Source organism: Tamandua tetradactyla, chromosome 6 (genome assembly GCF_023851605.1).
Source record: "Tamandua tetradactyla isolate mTamTet1 chromosome 6, mTamTet1.pri, whole genome shotgun sequence".
NCBI classification, from domain to species: domain Eukaryota; kingdom Metazoa; phylum Chordata; class Mammalia; order Pilosa; family Myrmecophagidae; genus Tamandua; species Tamandua tetradactyla.
This window is the reverse complement of record NC_135332.1, coordinates 129,655,822-129,683,372: the sequence shown is the minus strand read 5'-3', so window position 1 is coordinate 129,683,372 and position 27,551 is coordinate 129,655,822. Positions and strand designations below refer to the sequence as shown.

Genomic DNA, 27,551 nt, shown 5'->3' with positions numbered 1-27,551 from the left:
AAAAAGTGGTTGCAAACCATATATCAGATAAGGGATCAAATATAGACAATATATGAAGAAATTTTACAATGTGACAACAAAAAGACAAACCCAGTTAAAAATCCTCTAAAGAATATTTACAAATGACCAATAAATTCATGAAAAGATGCTCAATATCATTAGCCTTGGGGAAATGCAAATTAAAGCCTCAATGATGCTCACAAGGATGGTTATTTTAAAAATGGAAAATAACAAGTGCTGAAGAGGATGTGGAGAAATTGGAACTCTAGTGCATTGTTGGTGGGTTCATAAAATGGTGCAACCACTGTGGAAAGCAATATGGTAGCTGTCAAAAAGTTTAATACAGAATTACCATATGACCTGGTAATCCCTCTTCTAGGTTATACCCAAAGAGAGTGAAAACAGGGTTGCAGGCAGATACTTGTACCAATGTTTATGGCAGCATTCACAATAGACAAAAGCTGAAAACAAACCAAGTGTCCATCAACAAGCATTCACAATAGACAAAAGTTGGAAACAAACCAAGTGTCCATCAACAAATGAGTGGATTTTAAAATGTGGTGCATAGATACAATGCAATATTATTCAGCCATAAGAAAAAAAGGAAGTTATGAGACATGCCGCAACATGGAAGAACCTTAAAAACATTATGCTCAGTGAAACAAGCAAGACAGATAAGGGTAAAAATGGTCTGATATCACTTATAAGAGATAAGCAGAAATAGCAAATTTGCCGAGATAGAAAGTAGATTAGAGATTACTGGGGGGGGGGGGGGTGTGAAAGGTGTGGGAGAAGGAAGGTGGAATGGTGTGTTTATAAAAGATATATATGTATTTTTTTTTCAAAATTAAACTTCCTAACTTTAATCCATTCCAGTGGGTGCGAACCCATTGTAAATAGGATTTTTAATGCTGCTATTTTTAATTAAGGTTTAGTCCAGTAGAAGAAGTTGGGCCTTAATCCTATTACTGAAGACTTTATGAAGAGAAAGCCACTTGGAGCAGTAATGAGAAGTCACCGGAAGTATAAGAGAAAGGAGAGGACTTTGCCATGTGACAGGAAAGCCATGGAACCCAGCCAGACCACTTACCATCTGAGGGAAGCAAGCCTGTTAACCAGCCCGTTGTGTGGTATTTGTCATAGCAGCCAGGAAACAAAGATACCACCATGTTATGAAGAGGTGAGGTGGGTGGGGGGTAGGAGCATTTACAGTCTGAGAGTCATATCAATTCCTTTCTCCAAGCTGCCCCTTTCCCATCAGCACCGTTGCTGATTTCAGCAGCCCAAGGCCTTAAAGTCTCCACTGCAGCCATGGAGGTTAAACATGTACATTATAGGCACCTCCTGGTCCTGGCCCCAACCAGGTGAAGGGCAACAGCCCCTTGCAGGGACCAGGAACATGGTGGACAATTTCCAGACTCAAGGCAGCACCTGGGAAGTGGGCTCCTCGGCCCTGGCTGCACTGGGAGCACCGCCTCGACTCCACTGCGACTCAGGCAGCTGAGCTGGCCCCCTGCACGGGCGTGAGCTAAGCACTCAGCTCTCCTTCAGTTCTGCTGGTCATTGTCTTTCCTTATGTTTAATAAGTCCTATAACTAACATCACCAAACTATTTTACTAAAAAGTTGGATTTTTCAGAAAGACTTACTCCTTGGTTTATGCATCGAATTCTAGATTCTATATATGAATGTGCTCTACAAATATTCTCATTGTTATGATTTTCACATATTAATATAGAATGAGTTTACAGAATTTATATTTATGAATCTCCTTTATTTTTAAAGGAAGAAGTTGCATTTTTTTAAAAAAAATTGTTTTTCCTTTTCTTTTCCTTGGTGCTTCATGACCAGTTTACACAGGTTTTAGGGACAATCTATTCCCTGCAAACCAAGTCTTTGAATTCTTCTTCTGAATAAAATAATACACTTAGCTGGGTTTTTTTCTTAAACAAAGCATGAAGGAATCACAAGAGAAAGGTATCTTTTATTTAAAGAAATTTGTGCAAAACTAAATTATAAGTGATAGCTTTAATAACAAATGTAACACTGTATCTGCAGAATGTGCTTTTGAATTGTGTTGCTTTTCTAAGCCTACCATATTAAAATTCACTAGGAAAAAAAGCTGCAATATTTCCCATAAAATGTGGTCCATGTTGATATATGCAGCTTTGAACTTGGATGGATAAGGGAAAGATGAATTAAAAAGTATTTAACCCAGTATTGGGGCCTGTGGAGCTGCATGGAAAAAGCAAGGCTAAAATGCTTTTATTAGGTCTAATTTTTAACAACCAAACAAGAACGAGACAAATGTGGAAACAAGATTTGAGGCTGCTGGGAAAAAAAAAGCTTTGTTTCAGGTTGGTTTACTGTGTTTCCAGGGGGTCTGTAATTTATGGATGTGCAACCTGGTTTACTTTGTGCAACCTAGAGAACATGATTCCTTTTATTTTCCTCTATAACTTAGATTTATTTTCCTGCCTTTAGACCCCCTCTCCCAGCTGGGTTATAAAATTGGAATGTAATTGTTGATTTTAGTTCGATGTCTCTGCGAAATGCATTCTGCTATCCATACGATATTTCTCATTTCTTGTTCCTTCAGCTTTACATATGCGTAAAACACACCAAAGTGGAATTGTCTGGTGAATGCCAGCACATTCATTTGTACCTGAGGAAGGAAAAAAATGAAGACACTACATTTATGAAATGATATGAAGCTACAGGTTGGTACCCAATCTGTTTGTGCAGTGCACATTTACATTTAAACAGACAATGTCCAAGTTGGACCAGACAGAGGGAAACACGGTAAGTAACCTGATAAGTGGTAACAGGATACTGTCACTCTGCAGGTAGATGTAGAGACAACAGTAGTTTAAAAAGAAAGTTTGCTGACTTTGAAGATGTCATGTTGAGTGAAATAAGCTAGGCCCAACAGGGCACAATTGTATGATTCCACTTATATGAAATACCTAGAATATGCATTTATAGAGACAAAGTAGATTACAGATTTCCAGGGGCAGGATAGGTGGGTGGAGGAAGGGAAGTTAATGTTTAATGGGTACAGAGCTTCTGTTTGGGGAGATGCAAAAGTTGGGTAATGACTGGTAATGATGGAAGAATAATATTAATATTGAATTGTGTACATGAAAGTGGTTAAACAGGAAATATTGTGCTGTGTTTATTACCATAATAAAAATAGCTAAATAAATGAATTTTTAAGAAAAAGTTTATAGAATCACAAGACACAGGCTCCAAATCTTAGCAGTACCCCTAGCACAAAGATTTCTAGGAGAACTCTGGGGTGGAGTAGGGTGAGCAGTATCTTGTGTGCAACTTTGCAGTATAGTTATTTGACTTCTTGCTGGTGGGCTCATCTGATTTTGGTAAAACATTTCTCCTTGGCTGTAACTTTGCTATTTAAAAAAAAAAAAACGGCTTTTAAACTGTTTAACCCCTGCTTCAGGGCAATGATTCAGACCCCTGGAATTCAGACCCGTGGATGCTCTGCAGCAACTTTACATACAGTGAATTATTATTCTTTTTTATAGAGCATAGGTGAGCAATAGGAAATTTTCAAAAAATATGCATTTAACCTGGGGTAAAGTCTGAAATGGAAAAACTCCTTTATTCTTTTCTATTTTGATGTTTCAGATAGAAAAAGGAGGAGAGATACGGAACCTCACATACTTTGGAAAACTCGTGATGTGGAAGCTCCTGCTCTCAGGAATAGAGACTCATTTTTCCTGCTGATGGTAAATTCCTTGAAAGCCTTCTTTGCAGCAATAATGCAACAGTGTGGAAACAGCCCCAACATATTGGGTAACTTGCATTGTTTTTATTTCTTTCTAGGACAGAGACTAAAGAGCTGTTGGAAAATGTCTAAAGAGTTGTGCTTAGGGAAAGTTTCCATACCACCTTTGGACCCAGTCTAACCCAAAAACTCGGGTAAATTTCAGAATCCTGTGTTATCTCCAGTCAGATTGAAACAGAAGACCAAGATCTCAGATAAATGAACAGAATATTTAAGAAAATCTATTGGATTTGGGAGGCTTTACTTGACACCAAGAAATATGCCTTTGTATTGAAACGTACAGTAAATGGCCCAGGAACTATCAGTGGGTTAAGCATTCTAACTTTGTTAGGGAAACAAAATAATCTAGATCCGCTGCATTTGCATAGAAACAATTCCTAAGGATTATAAGTGTGCACATGAGGCAGAACTGTAACTGTCCGTCAGTTGCCTTTTGAAGAAGGGGTGGAGGAGATACACATAATAGAGCGTTCACTTTGGGGATAGTCAGTTGATCAGGAGACCATCCCTAGCTTTGCCTCCCTATGTGAATTCATGATGTAGCCACTGCCTTCCTTTCAGAGCTCCCTTGTGTGCATATCTGCGAGGATGTGGGTCGCGATTGTGAGTCACAGGGCCCTGGCTCCCCATCGAGGAGATACTAATCCATTATTGATTGTGACCCACCAAACTATGAGTGTGCCTAATCAAATGCAAGAAACTGCAAAAACCACCACCACCACCACCACCACCACCACCACAAAAACCTTTAAAATCTCAGGTAAGGGAAAAAGAGTATGTAAGCTACTATCATTTCCAGCATTTCCACTTAGAGCGTACCTCATGCTCGTAAAACACATCCTCCAACGTCTTTCCCCCATTGCCGTTCCCTATGGCCTCGAACAAAGGCTTGTATACCTTAAAAACAAAGAGTTTATTTTTAAAGACGTTTCCATTTCATAAATAAATAAAATATATTTTCCTAGCAATAAAGATTGTTCATTTATTTAAAAATCTATGCTGGAAAGCCTGAATATTTTTTGCAGGATCTTTGGCCTCCTGAGGAAATACATACATAAATACATACATAAATACATACATACATACATACATACATACATACATACATACATAAATAAATAAAATAAAATAATCCAAATAACAAGAGAATGTGGATGAAATTCTAGCCTTCTGTCAAGAGGCAAAAGAAATTCTACTCACAGAGTGAACTGTCTGGGCTAATTCTTAGCTCTGGGGAGGGACATAATAAAGGTCTGATGAAAGCCTGCAGCTTGATTAGTTGTGCAGTTTGATTTTGGAAAGGACATGGAATTTAGAGTATGGAGGGGGTGGAAACTGGAGAGAAGCTCAAAATTTAATATTATGCTAAAGAGCCTCCTGTCATACATGTGAGATGCTACAAAGGTTTATGCATAGTTGGCTGACCCTTATCTTTCCTGGAGGACCTAAGAAATACACAGGAAAAGATAAGAGGGGTATTATTCTCGTCCTGGAAAAGTTACCTGGAGGGTTTGTATGTTTCTGTTTGTTTGTCAGAGGAAACAGAATGGGGGTGGGGTGGGGACACCCTGTGTAACTTTGAGCTGAGACGCCTTAGTCTCTTCAAGGGTGGCTAGAAGCCAGAGTAAAGGAAAGAGACAAATAGTCCTCTTTCTTTTCCCTATTTCTGGCCACTCAGCAAAGGGAATGGTATATGCTGATATGCCTATCTTCTCCCTTGTAGTTCACCGAGACAGTCTGTACCTAACCTTGTTTACTCGATGGGCAGTTGAAAGGAGTCCTGGGTCAGACTATTTTACATGCCTCTGACATGAGCTCACATTTCCAGAACACTGCAGCAAGCTCTTGGGGAACTTGCTTTATCAAGCACTTCAAAAGAAGTGCTCAAATGACCACTCCTTGGAGAATTAAACAAGTACTCGCTTGGCAGGAACCTTAAAAGCCCAGTTTTGGCTTGAAACTTTAAGTATTTCTTTGGGAGAAGCATTTACAGCAAGGGACGCTGCTCACCACCCTAAGAACATTATAACTGCTTTAGAGGAGAAGTGTAAATATGATGGGTGAGCTTCTGAAACACACAGGACGAAATAATGAATGCCATTTCAGGATCATATGGCCTTTAGGGAACCCAGTAGAATCACATACTCCGTAATGATCCGCTACCGTCTTCATCTGTTCAAAGTCGTCTGCTTTGCCCAGAAGGCGCAACCCCTCAGGACAGAGCTTGCCGCAGGTTGGGTAAAGGGCCTCCCGGTCATCTTTGCTCAATTCGGTGCCAAAGGAGTTGAGAGTGATGATAAAAGCGCGTCTGTCAGCCTCAAACTGAATTTACAAGAGATAAAACCCGTGAAGTCCAATTACCTACTAAATGCCATGAACAGAATCCCAAGTAGGCACATTCATTTCTGAAGTCATTTGCTTTCCTTCCCGGACCTACATCTAATTATAATACAGACATGGGTTATGAACGTTCTCTTCGCCCATCGCTTCTTACGACGGACTAACTTTAACTTGCCAAAAAAGGGGCAGACCGCAGGGATGATGGTCTATGACTCTTGGAATTCCACTAAATATTTCCCAGGCACCCTGCAATTAGTTGCTTGTGTCTCTTGGCACGAAGGCCACTGGAGTCATTGGTGTCTCTTCCATAAAAGTGGGACTAATAATCCCTACTTCTTGGGGTCTATTCAGGGATAGAAAAATGTAATGTGGGTGAAAACACCTCACATAGTGTTTGGAACAAAAATACACGTCATACATGTTAATTTTCTCTTTGTCAGTCAGTATAAGTCTAACATAATGAGCATGATGAAATTTTATGCTCTCTACCATTTACTCAAACTCTCATGTTTTTTTCCCTTTTAGTGTCAATAAATCTAGCTGTACAGTTAATTATGTGGTTGGGGACAAGTTATCTTCCTCCCAGGGCCTCAGTTTCCTTAATTGTAAGGGGATGGGGTTTGGCTACTTGATATTTAAGGTAGGTAACATATACTCAAGCTGTCTTTTCTGTGCTGAAAACCATACTAGATGGCTGAGCTTCCCTTTCTCTTTATCTAGCCACTCACTCCTTGAAATTTTGTTTCTATTCCTTTGGTCTCCATGTTTCTACTGTCTCTTGGTTCTCCTCCTGCGTTTTCTGACCACTCCATCTCAGTTGCTCTCCATGGGCTTTTGCCATGGTGTTCTTTGGCTAAGAAACCTACCACATACCTGAAAGCACTGTGCATGCACCATTTTTTTGGTGTTAAAAAACTCTGTGCACATTTTTTTCTCCAGTAGGTTTTAAATCTTTGAGCGACCATTGTTCCTTGCTGTCTCTCTTCACTGTTCAGTTTTTTAGTGTCCAGTGCCTGGTACATAGAAAGCTCTTAACTATTTACTAAATCACACAAAACAGTCTATGATTCTACTACTTTTGAAATTCTCTAGTATTCTCTACAGTGTTGCTACTCAATGTGTTTTGTGGATCAGTAGCTTTGGCATAACCTAGAATCTTGTTAAAAACGCAGTGTCTTGAAGCCCACTCCAGCCTACTGACCCATAACAGTATTTTAACAAGATTCCAAGATGATTCACATGCACATTAAAGCTAGAAAAGACTTGCTCTAAAACATTCTTAAGTTGGCTTACTTTTTAACTGATTAACTACTAACATAACCAGATTTACAACAGATTTTACTCAAGCCCTTTCATTAAAACAAGTGTTTCCTAAAAGAGAGGGGGTTAGTTCCATCTGATCCTTTTGATTTCTTGGAAACTCTGAGTGGGCCAGACACAGGGAGTTTCCTTATTTGGAAGCAAAGGCAGCTGCCTCTGGCCACAGAATATAACCAGTCCTGTCAGTAACTTCAGACTTACCTTTGTAGAATGAGGGAAGAAATGCCAAATGGAGATTTCATAGCAATAAGAAACCTTGGCTCAAGAAACCTTGAAATAATAACTAGAGCAAGTGGAACAACCATGGAGGGAATCGTCCTAGATGTTCTTGAACGTGCTTCCTACTTTTAAGACCTAACGATGTGAGAAGAGAGGGCAGTGTAGGCAGTGCTGAGCATGTAAGGCAGCAGAACACCATTCAAAGGAGGAAGGCGCATGACAAAATGCATGACATTGTGCGTAGACGTCAAAACCCAAATATTGGGAAATGCCTGGAGAACAGGATGAAAAGGTAGCCAGGGAGAAAACATGAAGCGTTTCATACGATGGATGCAATGACTATCCAAACCCTCTATATACTTTCCAATTCCTTGTCTTTGCTAATGCATACACTCCATTCCATAACTTTGCATGTTGAAATCCTATCTGCATTTGAGGAGCCCACTCAAATGCCTCTGTTTCAAGAACTTGCCCTATTTCTACCCTAATTGAGTATGATTTTCTTTGAACTCCAATTGCAATTTAATTTCCTTTCCATTGTAACTGCTAACCTATCAAGTTCCTCTTCTAGCCTAGAACGCTTTGTTCACACCCTCTTCTTGAAAAGAGCTATACTTTTGCAATTGTAAAAGGACTACACTGTTCTTTAAAAGCCTTAAGCAGATATTTTGACACCCCACCTGATTATAATAGAGAGTAAATGGGGTGGTATTAGTCTCACCTAACTCCTGCATCCTTTGCAGAGGGTTGGAATGCTGAGTGACGCACTAACCTGGATGTCTTCAGTCTTTCCCCTCTTACCTCTCTTGCTCCTCCCTACAAATATTCATTTTCAAGCCATAACTTAATTTGTGGTTGTTGTTGTTGCAAGAGATAATGTTACTGTTGACTTGTGAAATGACTCTTTCAAAATCATCTGTTGACATAATAGAGTTGTACTGATCAGGTCACATATTCTCACCAGTTTCTTACGTGAGGAAGGACGGAGATGTCGATGGCAATGGAAGATGGTGAAATGAACTGCATCAGGCCCAGCCTCATTAGCAGTGTGTGCTGACCAGGGGAGATAAAATAAACATTTTTCGTGTTTATTTTTCACTGTGTCTCATTAATCATATAGACAGTGGAAAGGTGTGGGGCAGAAAAGGACAGTTATACTTCAGTGCACTTGTCTTGAAAATATTTTTTCATAAGTTGCAATATTGTAATTAGGTCAAATTTTCTCATGGAAGCCTAGGCTAATGCTCTTTTCTACCGTATTAAGTCTTTTGAAATCTCATGTCAAATGAGATTAAATGGGAATATATATGGAAGAACTTTATAAGCTGTTAAATGCCCTATAGTTCTGTTATTATTGGAAAGATAATTGCATGTAATATGTAGCTGATATTTCTTTATATATGCATGAAAATAGTTAAATGGATTTTTATTTTAATTCCATATGAAAAAAATTAATTTGATCTAATATGATAGTATCATGGGAGTGAGAAAGGGGCAATTAGGATACCCATCATATGTTAATTTGATCAAATCCTCTCAGTGACATGCATTCTTCTAATACTGTATTGTCCTTTTTACCTTACTGAGGATTACAAAGGCATAACTTTATACTATTTCTGATTTTTATCATACATGCATTATGATCTTGCATATAAATTGGCCTTACTTCACACAAATGAATGGTGAATAGTGGATTTATTGCAGAGGCAATGTGGCAGATTGCATAAGCATATAGACTCTGGAGCCAGGCTGCCTGGGTTCAAATCCTGATGCTACCACTTACTAGTGTGATGTCAGGTAAGTTACTAGTCTTTATGTCCTTCAGTTGTACCTTTTGCAAAATAAATACTAAAATAGTCATCTTGTGTTGTTGTGAGGTCCAAATGAATTCCTGCATATGAAGTACTTAGGATTGTACCTGGCAATTGTTAGTGTTGTATTATATATGACATAGCATCATTTTATGTGACATATTTTGTATGTATGAAGTACTTAAAACATTTCTAACCATGGGAATTATGCCAGGTAAGAACTGTATATTTTAACCATACATAATGTGGCTTCTTACAGCATGACTGGTAGTTATGCTTATGGAGAAAAATAAAAGAGCTTTATAAGGTGACTTTATTGCATTATAAATATGATCTGCTCAAAGGCAGAGCCCTCAATCTGGGGGTTTGTTTGTATGGAACTTAACCCCACAAAGGATAGGCTAAGCCTACTTAAAATTAGGCCTAAGAGTCACCCCCAAGAGAACCTCTTTTGTTGCTCAGATGTGGCCTCTCTCTCTCAGTCAACACAACAAGCAAACTCACTGCCCCCCCCCCCCCTCTATGTGGGACATAACTCCCAGGGTGTGGACCTTCCTGGCAATGTGGGACAGAAATCCTAGAATGAGCCGGGACTCAGCATCAAGGAATTGAGAAAACCTTCTCGACCAAAAGGGGGAAGAGCGAAATCAGACAAAATAAAGTATCAATGGCTGAGAGATTCCAGAGTCGAGAGGATATCTTGGAGGTTATTCTTACACATTATATAGCTATCATCTTTTTAGTTAAGGTGTAATGGAGAGGCTGTAAGAAACTGCCTGAAAATGTAGAGCTGTGTTCCAGTAGCCATGTTTCTTGAAGATGATTGTATAATGATACAGCTTTCGCAATGTGACTGTGTGATTGTGGAAACCTTGTGTCTGATGCTCCTTTTATCTACCATATTGACAGAGGAATAAAACATGGATTAAAAATAAATAAATAATAGGGGGAACAAATGTTAAAATAAATTTAGTAGATTGAAATGCTAGTGATCAATGAAAGAGAGGGCTAAGGATATGGTATGTATGAATTTTTTTCTGTTTTCTTTTTATTTCTTTTTCTGAATTGATGCAAATGTTCTAATGATGTTATGATGATGAATATACAACTATGTGATGATGTTGTGAGTTATTGATTATATATCAAGAATGGAATGATCATATGGTAAGAATGTTTGTGCTTGTATGTTGTTATGTTAAAAGAAAAAATATATATGGTCTGCTTGTCTGAAGGAGACTAGCTTACTTTTTTTTTTTGTGGGGAGGCAGGGGGGGGCTCATGATCTGAGAGTTAAACCTGGGTCTCTCGCACGGAAGGCGAGCATTCTACCACTGAACCACTTTGACGTGCTCCCTTGAGACTGGCTTACTTTTGATGGTCAGCATGCCACGAAAATAATTTATCTGATGCCTACTTTCTCTGTAATATAGTTAGGGACAAAAAAATATTCCTTGGAGATGACATGGTCCATATTTTTAAACTTCAACTTCGGTGTGAGACCAAAGGGAGAGGTGTTTATTTGGTGCAAAATCTATATTTTGGGTTGCTTGCTACATAATTTAACACATACAGTCAGTTGATTTAATCACCATAATTGCATGGAATCTTGAATAGGGTGTGAGATCTTGTTAGTTTGTATAGGTTACTGTGGTGCCCTGGTATATCCCAGAGTAATGCCCCCTGGGGGACTGGGAAGAAAGGAGGAAATATTAAACTTCCCCATCAGGGGAATTACTGATCTTCTCATAAGCAGTAGGGACAACCAATTCAATAGTATGGGCCTTCAATCTTGGGGTTTGACATTGTGAATTTTATTCCAGCAAAGAAGACGCTAAGCCTACTTATCATTAGGACTAAGAGTTAGCCCCAGAGGACCTCTTTTGTTGCTCAGACGAGGCCTCTCTCTTTAAGCCAACACGGCAAGTGAACTCACTGCCCTCCCCACTACATGGGACATGACCTCCCAGGGGTGGAAATCTCCTTCGCAATGTGGAACAGGGCTCCAGGGATGAGCCAGGACCTGCGTGGGAATGAGAAATCCTTCTTGACCACAAGGGGAAGAGAGAAATGAGATCAAGTAAGATTTAATGGCCGAGAGATTTCAAACAGAGTTGAAAGGTTATCCTAGAGGTTATTCTTATACATATATAGATATCCCTTTTTAGTTTATGGTATATTGGGGTGGCTAGAGGAAAGTATCTGAAACTGTTGAACTATGTTTCAGCAGTATGGATTCTTTTTTTTTTTTTTTTTTCACATGGGCAGGCACTGGGAATCGAACACAGGTCCTCTGGCATGGCAGGTGAGCATTCTTGCCTGCTGAGCCACCATGGCCCACCCAGCAGCCTTGATTCTTGAAGAAGACTGTATATCTATATAGCTTTTACAATGTGATCATGAAAACCTTGTTTCTGATGTTCCTTTTATCCAGGGTACAGACAGATAAATTTAAAAACTATGGATAAAAATAAGTAAATAATGGGGGGAGGGAATAAGGGGAAAATAAATTGGGTAGATTGAAATACCAGTGGTCAATGAGAGGGAGGGGTAAGGGATACGGGATATATGAATTTTTCTTTTTATTTCTTTTTCTGGAGTGACACAAATGTACTAAAAATGATCATGGTGATGAGTACACAACTATGTGATGATATTGTGAGCCACTGACTGTATATTATGGATGGATGGTATTTGTGTGAGGATTTCTCAATAAAAATATTTTTAAAAATATTTTAAAATATCTCCAGGGGTAAGATTTTTACTTCAAGGATTGATTTGGCTTTATTTTAAGACTTTCAAAAGAGGATAGCAGAGAATCTTGAACTGTAAAATTTTAATGACTAGATGCTCTGAGGGGAACTAATGTTATCATATGTGGTTTCAGATCATTAGGCTAGAATACAAGCAGATGAAGGTATTCAGTTTTTTCCTCCTTTTTGTCTAAAGGGTAATGCTTATCAGGCTTTTCTTTTCTTTTCTTTAATATTTTTATTGTAAACAACAAACAAACATACAAACATTCTTGACATGCAAATATTCTTGTCATGGTATACACTCAATGGGTCACAATATCACCATATGGTTGTGTATTCATCACAGGATCATTTTTTTGAACATTTGCATCTCTCCAGCAAAAGAAATAACAAAGAAAGAAAAAACTCATACATGCCATACCCTTTATCCCTCCCTCTCATCGACAACTGGTATTTCAATCTATTCAATTTATTTTAACATTTGTTCCGCCTATTGTTTGTTTATTCCTTACATATATTTTTTACTTACCTGTCTATACTGTAGATAAAAGGAGCATCAGACACAAGGTTTTCACAATCACACAGTCACATTGCAAAAACTGTATCATTATATAATCATCTTCAAGAAACATGGCTACTGGAACACAGCTCTACATTTTCAGGCAGTTTCCTCCAGCCTCTCCATTACATTTTAACTAAAAAGGTGATATCTATATAATGCCTAAGAATAACCTCCAGGATAACCTCTCGACTCTGCTTGGACTCCCTCAGCCATTGATACTTTATTTTGTCTCATTTTGCTCTTTCCCCCTTTGGTCGAGATGGTTTTCTCAGTCCCTTGATGCTAAATCCCAGCGTAGTCTAGGATTTCTGTCCCACATTGCCAGGAAGGTCCACACCCCTGGGAGTCATGTCCCACATAGAGAGGGAGAGGACAGTGAGTTTGCTTGTTGTGTTGACTGAGAGAGAAAGACCACATCTGAGCAACAAAAGAGGTTCTCTTGGGGGTGATCTTAGGCCTAATTTTAAGTAGGCTAAGACTATCTTTGCAGGGATAAGTTTCATAGGGGCAAATCCCAAGATTGAAGGCTCAGCCTATTGATTGGTAATCCCTACTGCTTGTGAGAGAATATCAGGAATTCTCCAAATGGAGAAGTTGAATTTTTTCCCCTTTCTCCCCATTCCCTCGAGGGGACTTTGCAAATTCTTTTTTATTCACTGTTCAAATCACTCTGGGATTTATTGGGCATCACAGTAACCTAGACAAACCAACAAAATCTCATGCCCTTTTCAAGGTTCCATGAATTTATGTTATTCAATTAACCTGTCCATATAAGTTAAATTAGGAAATGCACTAGTCAAAATATAGATTTTTTTTTCATTTCTCAATTATCCTTTTTTTGTTAGAGAAGTTGTAGGTTTACAGAAAATTCATGTATAAAATACAGAGTTCCCATGTGCTAGCCTATTATTAACACCTTCCATAAGTGTGGTATAAAAACTCTAACCATTTTTTTTTGCATGGGCAGGCATCAGGAATCGAACCCAGGTCTCTGGCATGGCAGGTGAGAACTCTGCTTGCTGAGCTACCGTGGCCCACCCGAAAATATAAATTTTGCACCAAATAAACATTTCTTGTTTTAGTCTCACACAGACATTGAAGTTTTAAAATATGTATGACCATGTATTTTCAACACCCTGCAATATTGACATTCCTTTGTTCTTCCTCATGCAAAAATATTTTTTAATTTGAATGTTTATTTGGTACAACATTTACATTTTGACTAGTGCATTTCTTAATATAACTTATGTGGACAGCTTAATTGAACACTGTAAGTACATGGAACCTTGAGTAGGGCATGAGATTTTGTTGGTTTGTCCAGAGTGATGCCCCGACGAATCCAAGAGTGATTTGAACAGTGAATAAAAAAGTATTTGCAAAGCCCCTGTGGAGGAATGGCAAGAAAAGGAGAAAACTCAACCTCCCCAAGTGGAGAATTCTTGATATTCTCACAAGCAGTGGGGACAACCAAAGCAATAGGCTGAGCCCTCAATCTGGGAGTTTGTTCATATGAAACTTAACCCCACAAAGAATAGGCTAAGCCTACTTAAAATTAGGCCTAAGAGTCACCCCCAAGAGAACCTCTTTTGTTGCTCAGATGTGGCCTCTCTTTCTCAGCCAACATGACAAACAAACTCACTGTCCTCCCCCTCTTTATGTGGGACATAACTCCCACGGGACCTTCCTGGTAACGTGGGACAGGAATCCTAGAATGAGCTGGGACTCAGCATCAAGGGACTGAGAAAACCTTCTTGACCAAAAAGGGAAAGAGCAAAATGAGACAAAATAACTTGGACTTGGTTGAGGAAGTCCAAACAGAGTCGAGAGGTTATCTTGGAGGTTATTCTTATGCATTATATAGATATCACCTTTTTAGTTAAGGTATAATGGAGAGGCTAGAGGAAACTGCCTGAAAATAAAGAGCTGTGTTCCAGTAGCCATGTTTCTTAAAGATGATTATATAATGATATAGCTTTCACACTGTGACTGTGTGATTGTGAAAACCTTGTGTCTGATGCTCCTTTTATCTACCTTATTGACAGATGAGTAAAACATATGAATTAAAAATTGATAAGTAATGGGGGAACAAATGTTAAAATTAATTTAGTAGATTGAAAAGCTAGTGATCAATGAAAGAGAGGGGTAAGGGATGTGGTATGTATGATTTTTTTTTCTGTTTTCTTTTTATTTTTTTTCCTGAACTGATGCAAATATTTTAAGAAATGATCATGATGAATATACAGCTATGTGATGAATAAAATATTTTAAAATTTGTATATTTAGTCACTATCATTGTATACTCTAGGCATTCCTAAATTGTACCATCTCCTTCTGGCTTCATATGTTCGGCTTTTCTTTAAATCAGAGAAGTCACTGAGCTTAAAATATCTAAGGGTCTGGAAGACCTGGGTTCAACTCCAGGACCATGCACCCAAAAAGGAAAAAAAAAATCTAAGGGTCAATGAAGTCACTGTAATAGAAAATCTAATGATTAAAAACTTTCTTTCAACAAAATTTAGTTTCACAGGGCAGAGTGCAGAACTAGAAAAGCCCCAAATGGTTTTTTTTTTCAAATATTAAAAAAAAAGGGTGCATATACCATATATTTTGTAACATCCCCAAGCAGTGTTTTAGTTTTTAATGCCATTTTATTGAGATATATTCACACACCATGTGATCCATTGGTCAATGGGTCACAGTATTATCACACAGTTGTGCATTCATCACCACAATCAATTTTAGAACATTTTCATTACTCCAGAAAAGCTAAAAAAAAAATAATAATAACCCAGAACATTCCGTACCTCTTATGCCCTACCCCCTCCTGACCCCTAGCACTGGTATGGTACATTTGTTACTGTGATGAAAATCTTGACATATTACTGTTAACTATAGTACATAGTTTGCAATAGGTGCACTTCCCCCCACTCTATTGTTAACTCCTTGGAATAGTGATGTACATTTGTCGTAGTTCATGAAAGAACTTATCTTATATTTGTACTGCTAATCACAGCCATCATCTACCACAGGGTTCACTATATTATACAGCCCCATGTTTTAACTTGTAGTTTTCTTTTAGTGAAATACATGATTCTAAACTTCCCCCTTTCAACTGCAATCACACACACAGTTCACTGCTATTAATTACACTCACCGTCATGTGCTACCATCACCTTTCTCTATTTCCAAACATTTACATTCAACCTCGTTAAACCTTCTGCACACATTAAGCATCTGCTCCCCGTTCTCTAGACTCACTCTTTCTCCTGGTAAACTTTAACTGTTATATCTAAGAGCTTACATATTATAATTAGCTTATATTAGTGAGATAACATTTGGAGAGTACATATCTGATAAAGGTTTGATACCGAGAATATATAAAGATATCCTACAACTGAAGAGTTTTAAAAATCCAACTTAAAAATGGGAAAAAGAAAGCCATGAATAGTCATTTTTCCAAAAGGGAACTCCAATGCCTGTAAAAACACATAAAAAGAGGCTCAACTTCACTAGCTATTAGGGAAATACAAATCAAAACCATGAGATATTATTTCATACCTACTAGAATGGCCACGATTAAAAAGAGAACTACAGTGTTCGGGAGGATGTGGAAAATCGGGACACTCATTCATTGCTTGTGGGAATGTAAAATGGAATAGCCACTGTGGAAGATGGTTTGGAGGTTTCTCTAAGTATAGAGCTGCCATGTGATCCAGCAATCCTGCCACTAGGTATGTGTGCAGAAGAACTGAGAACAGGGATGTGAACATTTCACACTGATGTTCATAGTGGCATTATTCGTGATTGCGGAAAGATGGAAATAATTCAAGTCCATCAACCAATGAATGGATAAACAAGATGTATTATATACATATGATGGAATATTATTCAGCAGTAAGAAGGAATGAAGTCCTGAAGTATGTGATAACATGGATGAATCCTGAGGACTTTATGTTGGGTGAAATAAGTCAAACAAACAGTATTCTTTTTTTATTCCGATGAATTATGAAACCAATAAGAGATCTAGAAAAAATACTCAGTGCAAATTGTGCCTAGGATGCTTCTCAGAAACCTCTTATCTCTGCCCCTGAATCTCCCATGTATTTGTAAATGAACATTAGCAAGCAAAAGAACTCTGAGCACAGATGAAATCCTTGGTGATAAAGAGGAATTTAAAAAAGGGTATAACAAATTGAAGAGGAAGAAACATAATGGCATTTGACATAATTGGCTAAGCTTGCTAACTGTGCATCACTTACCCTGAGGAGTCTTCATACTCAGAGCTGCAATGTTTGAGGGTTGTTAGGGACAGCTCTCTAGTTTAGGAGTCATATGAATGGATGGAGCCACAGTGGGCTTTGGCATTATATTGTGAGGGTTCCTGACTGCCTAACGTACTCTTATTGGAAGAACTTGACTATTAAAAGAATATCTGTAGTCTACCAATTGCTCACAGTGTACTATTTTTTTTTTTTTACTAATTATAAACAACTTTCTACATAAAAATGAATGATCAAACTCTTTAAGCATTCTTTTTTCCTAATTCCAAAACAATTCCTCCATGTAGAAAACTTGGAACATTTTTCTTACCTAAAGACATCAAATTATATATATGATAAAATGTATTTTATCTCTAAATAAAGGAGCTTCTAAGACTAAAGAAAACAAACAGAAATAGGGTTAAATAAATGAAAACATTGTCTGGCATAAAAAATTAAAGGACCCTTTCTTACCTCTAGAATGGGGCACATAATTTCTGCTGTGACATCACCATGATTCTTACAGAATTTATAGAATGCCTCAAGGTAAGACTTAAAAAGAAGATATAAAATAAAATGAATATTATTTTTTCTGGAAGTTTCTAGATCAGCTTTTATGGTTCATTAAATGCTTTAATGGAAATTGAATTACTTCTCCCTTACGGAGATATTTTATAATACATTTGGTATGAACTTTCTCAGTACAACATGTTGCACAGACTAAAAAATAACTACACAAAAGTACAAATTCAATTGTACTTACCATACCCTATAATTACTTAACAAGCCCTTTTCTCCATGATTCTTGGATTATTACACATGATTAAGTCTTGCTCTTCTAACAGGAGTGCTGAGCTCTTTTATGGGCAGAATCCAGACTCGAGCTCAGCAAATAACTAGTTCTATGCTGACATTTAGTCTCTCCTAGTGCCTTTGAGCACGTGGGACATACTGGAAAGGCAGGGGTTAGGCTGCAGGGCCAGACTGCCTGTGTTTGAATCCCTACACTTGGGAGCTAACAGACTTATGCAATGTAAACCTTACTTTTCCATGCCTCAGTTTTCTTATCTGAGGAACAGGATAGGACAAGCTCACAATGTTGCTGAACAGAGTGAGTTAATGTGCTTAAATTGCCTAGAACTGTGCCTTCTGTTAGATATACCTCAGGGATGCCTCCTCTGAGCCCACAAGTCTTTTGATAGGCCTGTGGTACAATGCTTTTGAGAGATTGTGTGTTTGTGCATATCATGTGCATGTGTATACGCATATACACAATAGTATATATCCAATTCTTTTCTGTGAGGGAATCTAAGGATGCTGTGGTTATAGAGTGAAAATGGACATATTTTGCTTGGCCCATAATATAGAACTACTCACATGGTGGCAGTCCAGTCCAGACAGTTGGACAAATTATAAAAAGTGGTATGTATGACATGCAGTGTACAAGATAGTCATCTGAATCTGCTATACACTGTCACATTAAAACTGTGTGAACAGCTAAATCGGAAGATCTAGAAAATTTACTGGAGGACCAATGACAGAGATGAACAATGTATAAAAAGAAGGATCAGTATTTATGCTGATCGCTCTAAGATGGATTGCTGTGGTTCACCCCACTCATCTCCCCATCTCCCCCTCCCCCAATCTATCCAAGTAGCACCTTTTATGTTCTGTGTACTGTACAAGGAACTAGGGATACATACAAGAATGGGGCATGTTGTTTACTCTCAAGAATCTTGCTAGTTGGGGGGAAGGACATGCATGTATTCAACTAGAAGAAAGGCAGGACTGTATGAGCTATATTAACAGCTTCTTAATTGTAGAAGTTGGCTAATGGGCATAGCAATTATTAATAGAGAACACTAATCGTGATAAATTGTTAAACAAAGAAAGACATAATATCTGGGGGAACACTTACCTTGTATAGCTTGTTGCGTAGTATTTCAATATTCAGAGCATCCAGAGTATTTTCAGACATGCAGTCTTGAAAGAATGGCGCTGAAAGCAAAAGTTAACATACAAAATAAATCAAAAGCATGATTATAAACTGTGAAAAGAAAAGTGTCTCCTGAACACATCACCTTGTGCTCGCACCTGAGGAAGTCTGAGGAGCTGTAATCCAGACTGATCAGGCAACAGTAGTGATGAGGACAGGAGTTATTCTTTATTAAGCCTTTACTACATGTGAGCCTTCACCAAACACTACACACAGTTGAGCTCATTTAATCCTCATGACACCTAGGAACTATTCTCTTAAGGCTTACTTTTTGAATTCCCTCCATTATTTAAGAGCAATATTACCATTCTGTGGCCATACAATGTGCCAGGCACTGAGATGTATGAAAACTGTGACTTATTTGGTTTTCAAAACTGTGCTACTAGAAGACACAATTTGAAGAGAGTTGACTTGCCCCAGGCCGCCTTCCTGGCTTCACATCCCAGCTGTCTGATTCCAGAGCTCACCGTCTTTTCACCATGCTATGCTGCCTGAGTGCTGGGTACTTAATGATAAAATTTTTTTGTTTTAAAGGGCAATTACTTCGATGAATAATCGATAGTGATTTGCTACTATACAGATTTCCTGACAATATTAAACACGCTTAGAAATTATCCCTTTAACATTTTGAATGTACATGTAACTATTTTCAGTGACAAATAACAAAATTAACATTTCAGCATTACTTTAGGCCACATGACATATGTTCCAGAGCATCTCATAAAAAATGCCATCCCTAGACTTCTTCTATACAACCTTATTTAGACAAAAGTTAAAAATGGTAGGAGAGGAACACATCATATAAAATCTAGCTAGCAAATTAAATTTTTGACACATTAGAACTTCTTTTGTTTGGCATGGCAAAGTACAAGTACAAAGGTTTGGAGGTTGGGAGATGAATCTCAGTGACTTTGCTGCTACAAATGGCTCATATTTGAGCCCATGCAAGCTTCTTTAGACTCGATTGGGAAGATGAGTAGAATGAACCAGATGATGTCATAATGTCTTTTCCACATCTAGGAATAGGTATGATGCTATATTCACAACAAATTGAAAGTGTATTTTCTGATGACTTTTGTACACACAGGCAGCTATAGAATTGCTAGCACAGTCATACCTAATGGTGTTTCCACCAGAATGGCATTGAAGAGCTCTGAGGGTGTCTCTGCAATGTTGACTGCTTCCATTTCCGTGAAACTGCCCAATGGGTGGCACTTCACCAAAATTTCTTTCACAGATTTTTTTTGCAATGCACCATTCATCAGTAGAATCACATTGTCTATCATGTAACTGCACCTGGTTTAGAAATCACAACTGTTAGAGAAATAATTGCATTGAGAATATGAACCTTCCTACAAGTGAAGAATATCAACAGTTCAGGCACACATTCTTTCATTGAGGAAATATACTAGTCTCTTTTTACTTTAAACTTTGGGGTTTGGGAGACGTCATAGTTTAAAAACATTCACTTAATAGTGATTAATAAGAGCCAAATAAAATCGGCTATTGAGAATAGGCAGTAGATGGATCCTACACAGTAATTGTCAAATGTGGTTGAGATGGGGCTGAAGCCATGAAATTGCTTGGTTTTATCAGAACGTGCTGTAGGGTTGGAGCATTGAGAAATACAGATCCGGAGATTCTTGCATCTAACTTGAAAGCTGGCCATCTGACTCTGCAATGAAATTTAATGCTATCAAGTGTTCTGTCTGAGGCCAGATAGTGAGTGTTCTAGCCATATTTCTATATATATAAATATTAACAGATCCCCAAGGCTCAGTTCATTCAGATTGCTTGTGACTTATTTACTCAGTATAAGCTCTTCCCAAGATTCTCTCTGTGTGTGTGTTTGTCTACTCATTTGCTCAGCACCCATGACAGTCAAAGTAATGAGATTGATAAGCTAAAAAATAATGAAAATAATCCCTTTCACAGATAATACTATTTAAGAGAAGAACTGGACAAAGAATCAGTTATAATAAATTACAGTGAAGCACCTATCTGTGCAATAGAAATTGTACAGTGGTGTGGGGACCAATAGCTGGACACTAATTAGTTCAGGAATTACACTTCCAAGGAAGTGACATCCAAGCTAATACTAAAGAATAAGCAGGAGTTGTCCAGGTAAAAGGGGCTGGGAATTAGCTTGTGTTTCAGAGGAAAAAGCATGTGAAAGGCTCTGTGGTGAGAGCACAAGACTTGTTCAAGTATGTTTTTACTGACCAGAGCTGAGCACTGGAGGCAGGCTCCAACTGAGCACACAGGGTCTAGAAAGACAATTTAAGGAATGTGGACACAAAGGACAATGGAAGACTCTAAATGGTGTTAAGCAGAGGAGTCTGTTATGATCTATGTAGAACATGGATTAAAACAGGTGACAAGGTAAAAACATATAGTAAGATGCTTTACAAAAGTCAATATATTTTAATCATGATATCAACACTGTGTGGCAGATATTCATATCTCTTTTTCACAGATGAGGTCTAGAGAGGATAAAAATCTAGCCCATGATGATACAGTTGACAAACAGGAGAGCTGAGAATCAAACTCAGATGGTCTACTTCCAGAATCTTGCTCTTAACTCTTACACTATGCTGTGTTTAGTAGTCAAGGATGATGCCTAGGTTTCTGGGTTTAAGTTAGGTGGATATGGTGCATTGGAGGAAGAACAGGTGTGGTGGGGGCGGATGACTTGGACAGAATGAGTTTAAGGTGCACATGGGTTATCCAAGAGATGCCAAGTAGGCCTCGAAAATCTGAATCCTAAAGACAGCTGTGCATCAGAGACATTTGGGAGGGAGTGGAGGGTTAGGTAGTTTAAAGGCAGAAGCAGAAGTCTTGGGAATGATTGGCATCGTATCTTAGAGTGTGTATAAACAGCTATGTCCAGGGCAGTCTAAGGAACCCCAACATTTAAGGACCTTGAAGGAGACTGAGAAGGAATGACCAGATGATAGAAGGAAAGCCAGGGGAGAGACATCACAGGAGTTCTAGGAAGAAGTGACCAGAACACCAAAGCCAATAGGGAAGTCGAGGTAGACCTAAAGTGAAGAGTGCCTGTGATGCAGCAATCAAGGGGCCATCTGAGAATGTAGAGAGGCAATGTCAGGGAGTGTAGGATCAGGGCAGGCAGAAGCCTGATCACTGTATGTTTAAACTGAATACGAAGTAAATAGGTCAAAAAACAAAACAAAACAAAATTTAAAAATACAGGTTGACTTTAAAGGAGGGGGGAAAGAACTGTATAGAAACATGGGGTCCAAAGCAACATTTGGTTTGCATTTTTAAGATGGGAGAGATGTGAACATATTTAAGAACAAAGGGGAAAGAGACAGTGCAGAAGATGAGGTTTCAGATCCAGAAGAGAGAAGGGACAGTCACTAGATGAATGGAGATGCTCTAGGTTTTACAGTAAAGGAAATCTACAGTACCACCACAAGTCAAGCTTGAAAAATTATACCTTTCACTGTATAAAAATTAACCTAGACACTTGGAAACTTTGTCACTGGAGTCTCTGCATGGGTTACACACATCCTGTACAAGAATTCACTTCTGGCTAAGAAAGAATCTCCTTCACTGTGGAGTTTCTACAATTTACCTCAGCGGAAATTCTAATGAAAGAAGTTTTTGAAGCATGCAATTATACCTTTTTAAAAAGCACATGACTATAAAGTTTTTTCATCTCCCAAAGAGCAGCACCAAATTTAGACACTATGGAATTTTAGAATCCTTTTTCTCTCTTGAAAATGATATTGAAATGGAAGTACTTATTTAGCTGTCCCTTTATAGCTTGAAGCAATTACCTGAGAAGGGAATTGCCAGCACTTAATAATCTTTAGCAGGCTCCAGACATTTAATTGCTCCCCAAGCACTGCTGTATTATAAAAGCACATGAACAGCTAAAGAACTCTTAGACCAATGTTGATGGACAACCAATGTCAATGGTGGGACTTTAGCCCACACATAGTACTGAAGCCTCTGCCTATTGACAGGTGTGTGTGCATGCATGTGCACTGAGTATTTTTATTTTTATTTTTTACTAATAGGGAGACTGTGTTCTATATTGCAAAGGGCGAGGGCTTTGTAGATTGGATTCAAACCTGTTTCCCTATTATTTAAGCATCCTTGCTTCTAAAATGGGACAATAACACCAGTTCTCATATTGCTGCTCAGGAAATGAAGGAGGAACAGGGTTTGACCCATGGGAGGGGTTCCCCCTCCTACCCTCTCCTTCTCTTCCCCCCCCATATATTTGCACAAGGAAAATAATTATAATTGTCTGTATGGGGTGGCAGGAGGATAATGTGTCTAGAAGACAGTTGACTTTCTCTAGACCATAATATTTATAGACCTTCAGAGTCATGCAGATGGTGATTAGGAATGAAATAATTGCTGATGCTGTCTGAGTAGTTTTTGAGATTAAAGACAGCTGGGTGTTCCTCTAGCTCCATCCCCTCATGTTATAGATAGTTGTGCTCTTAAATAGTAACAGAGACAGAATTGGTGTGTGATTTGGATTGACTCATGTTCCCACAGACATAGGTTCAAGTCCTAACCCCTGGTCCTGTGGACAGGAACTCATTCGTAAATAGGTTTTTTGAAGAGCCTATAAAGATGAGGCTAAACTGAATCAGCGTGGGCCCTCATATAACATGAGTGGAGTTCTTCAAAGTTGAGAAAATTTGGACACAGGAGGAGGAGTGAGGAGGTAGCAGGAGACAATTCCATGCAAAGGAGGCAGAGACTGTGTTGCGGATTGCAGAGACAAGACTTCAGAGAAAGCATGGCCTGCTGATACCTCGATTTTGGACTTCTAACCTCCCAAACTGTGTGACAAAAAATTCCCGTTGTTTAAGCCAACTAGGCTGCGGTATTTGTTACAGCCCTGGCAAACTAAGGCAGTGCCCATTCAGTCAGGTTGTTTTTCTCCTACTCATGGTTTAGACATGCACCTTCTTTTTAAGACCTTTATAAATATTTTATTATATAACTCTGATATTGGTAACTGTAAAAATCATGAAGTCACCTATAACTGTGATGGAGTAGATTACTTAATTTCAACAATTAGGTAGTAATACCATTTAAAAAATGCTAACTTTTGGAGATTATTATGTGCCAGGCAGCATATGCATATTCTCACTAAAGCCTCACATTCCAGTGCAGTAAGGACTACTATAATCACCACTTTACATATAACAAAACCCAAGCTTAGAGGAGCGAAGACCTTCCCAAGGTCACCCAGCTAGAAAGGGGCAGAGTTGGGACCCTAAGTCAGTGCTCTAGCTCTTCATTAGGGTCAGATTCAATAGCTTAAGCCAACTGATACTTTAATATTTTCTTTTTGGTCTTGAAACTCCTTATGCATCTTGCTCTTTAATTTCTTTAAGGATTTGAGAGTAACTAAAACATATATCCTGGATAATAACACCAATATAATAATTAAGTGATCAAATAATATAAAGTTGTAATTTGGTGGGCTAGAGGAACTGTTCCTCTATGGATAAAAGGTTTTATATACAGTGTCATTAGCTGAGGAATGACTGTCATTCACTAAAGACTCTGGTATGAAACAGAAAAAGAGAAAGTTCTTCTGAGAAAAACAGTTTCGTGATAAATTAGGAAGATGTTGGCTGAGTCTTTTCCGAATACACAGCTACCAAGAGGGTGAGGTGAATATAAGTAAAAAGCTGGAGGACTTTTACAAATCCTTCAGGATTCTTGAGTCAGATTGTGACTGGAACATACATAAGCATTGTTTGGTCCTTCCAAAATCATATTGAGGCATCCAGGTATATATTTTGAAAAGATACTTACCACAAGAGTTATAAAAGGGGATATGATGTGTGCTGGTTTGAAAGGAAGTATGCCCACTAGAAAATCCACGTTTTAACCAAAATCCCATTTCATAAAGGTAGAATAATCCCTGTTCAATACTGTATGTTTGAAACTGATTGGATCATCTCCCTGGATGATGTGATTTAGTCAAGAGTGGTTGTTAAACTGGATTTGGTGATGACATGTCTCCACCCATTTGGGTGGGTCGTGATTGGTTTACTGGAGTCCTCTAAAAGAGGAAACATTTTGGAGAATGGACGATTTGGAAAAAGCAGAGAATGCTGCAGCAATGCAAAGCAGAGAGTCCACGAGCCAGTGACCTTTGGAAATGAAGACGGAAAACGCCCCTGGGGAGCTTCATGAAACAGGAAGCCAGGAGAGAAAGTTAACAGATGAAGCTGATTTCACCATATGCCCTTCCAGCCGAGAGAGAAACCCTGAACTTCATCGGCCTTCTTGAACCAAGGTATCTTTTCCTGGATGCCTTAGATTGGACATTTCTATAGACTTATTTTAATTGGGACATTTTTTCGGCCTTAGAACTGTAAACTAGCAACTCATTAAATTCCCCCTTTTAAAAGCCATTCCGTTTCTGGTATATTGCATTCCGGCAGCTAGCAAACTAGAACATGAGGGAACCAGAGATTTTGGTAATTTCCTAGAAAATCTAAAAACAGAATCTTATTGGCAGACTAGAGCAAAAGAAGTCAGGTCAGAATGTACATGAGAAAGTAGTCTCAATGATGGGAAACTGACAGGGAAAGTGTCAAGCTTCAATTGGCTCAGGAACAGAGATGGGACATGGATTTACTAAAATGACTCTGTAGGGAAGTGCTCTCCCAAGTGCGGTATGAACATCGTAAGTAATCTTAAATTTGAAGATTTGTGCCCTGGGACTACATGAAATAATTGTTAAAAACTACACGCCACTCACATATTCTAAGTTGACATGGAAAAAATGTATCACTAAATTCTGCAAAGAATATGATTTTCTGATGTATTGTGACTGCCTGAATGCCAATATTTAAAATCATATTGTTAAATCATTCTTAAGTTTCCCAAAGAAATAGCAGTACACTAGAGATGGGATACAGCCATTCCTTATTTTAAAATACATGCATGGAAGGATAATACATTCCTTGTTTTTTTTCTTGAAAACTTATTTCCATACTATCTTAGTTCCCAGGCTGCTAAGATAATCACCATATAGTGGACTGGCTTAAACAATGGGAATTTACCGGCTCAAGGTTTACAAGTCTAGGGCTTGCTTGCTTCTAGAGTCAGTAGCATTCTCTATGGCTGACACCCCTTTGGGTTCCCTGACTTTCTCATCCCACAGTGATGTCTTCTTTCTCTTTCAGGTTCTGTTGACTTCTCTTCTGCATCCTATTTTGCTATAAGGACTTCAATTCTTATTCTCATTCAGCTTGTGCTCATTTGAACCAGTAACATCTTCAAAGAGCTTATTTACAAATGGGTTCACACCCACAGAAATGTGGATTAAGACCAAGAAGATACATTTTTTCTGGGGTACATAATTCAACCTACCGCATATACCAATTCTCTCATATAACTTTACCTTAATGTCACATTCATATTTTTATGTTCAAGAGTCTTTTATGCCTCTCTTCATACCTAACATATAAAAATTAAATATAAATTGTTTCATCTCTATAATTGCTATTATTTGGGCACAACATAAATTTATTTTGAAATAATTATAGATTGATGTGAAGTTGCAAAAATAGAACAGAAGTTCTGTGTACCCATCCCCCGGTTTTTGCCAGGGATTATACCTTACATAGCTATAGTAAATATTAAAATCAGGAAAAAGACATTGGTACAATGTGTATGTATGATTTTGTGTTATTTTATCACATGTGCAGTTTTGTGGAAACACTACCACAGTCAAAATACAGAACTGTTCCATCATCCAAAGATTCCCCCTTTATATCACACCCATCTACCATCCCTATTCCCTGGCAAACACAAGTCTGTTCTCCCTCTTTATAGTTTTGCCATTTTGTGAATAATATGTAACTGTAATCATACAATATGTAACCTTTTGAGATTGGCTATTTTAACTCAGTTTAATGCTCTTGAATACATCCAATACATGAAAGCTATCGCGTGTAAATAGTTTACTCCTTTTTATTTCTGGGTAGTATTCCAGGATATTGATATACCACAGTTTAAACACTCACCTAGTGAGGGACATTTAGTGGGGTTTTTTTGAGCAATTATAATTAAAGCTGCTATGAACATTCATGTATCTATTTTTATGTGAACATACGTTTTAGTTTCTCTGGGATAAATGCCCAGAAATACAGTTGCTGAGTTGTATGGGAAGTATATGTTTCATTTAAGAAACTGCCAAACTGTTTTCCAGGGTACCATTTCAGTGAAGCGTAGCAACCTTATCTCCCTTTAAGCCCCCTTCTCTTTGTGTTTATGACTGTCAAACATTTTTACTACATACCTTGAGAACAATGTTATAATTTTTGCTTTAACAAATACAATTTAGAAAACTTAAGAGGAAGAAGTCTGCTGATTTGCTCATACTTTCCTATGTTATTCTTTCCTGTAATTTCAAGATTCCTCCTTTCATTTCCTTCCCATTTCAAAAGATTTGCTAGGCAATTATTTCAG

General features: G+C 38.2%; 1 protein-coding gene across 1 annotated transcript in view; it reads right to left on the bottom strand.

Annotated features, from left to right (window-relative positions):
* Positions 1 to 1,839: 1,839 nt before the first annotated feature.
* Positions 1,840 to 27,551, bottom strand: part of ATP6V0D2 (ATPase H+ transporting V0 subunit d2) — a 60,406-nt gene continuing 34,694 nt past the window's right edge. Inside the window, exons 3-8 of the mRNA XM_077163223.1 lie at positions 20,185 to 20,363; positions 18,990 to 19,069; positions 17,546 to 17,623; positions 5,953 to 6,129; positions 4,627 to 4,704; positions 1,840 to 2,664 (exon numbers count right to left, since the gene is read on the bottom strand). Coding sequence (XP_077019338.1) covers positions 2,503 to 2,664; positions 4,627 to 4,704; positions 5,953 to 6,129; positions 17,546 to 17,623; positions 18,990 to 19,069; positions 20,185 to 20,363 — 754 coding nt within the window. The 3' untranslated portion in view covers positions 1,840 to 2,502. The remainder of the gene's footprint in view (positions 2,665 to 4,626; positions 4,705 to 5,952; positions 6,130 to 17,545; positions 17,624 to 18,989; positions 19,070 to 20,184; positions 20,364 to 27,551) is intronic.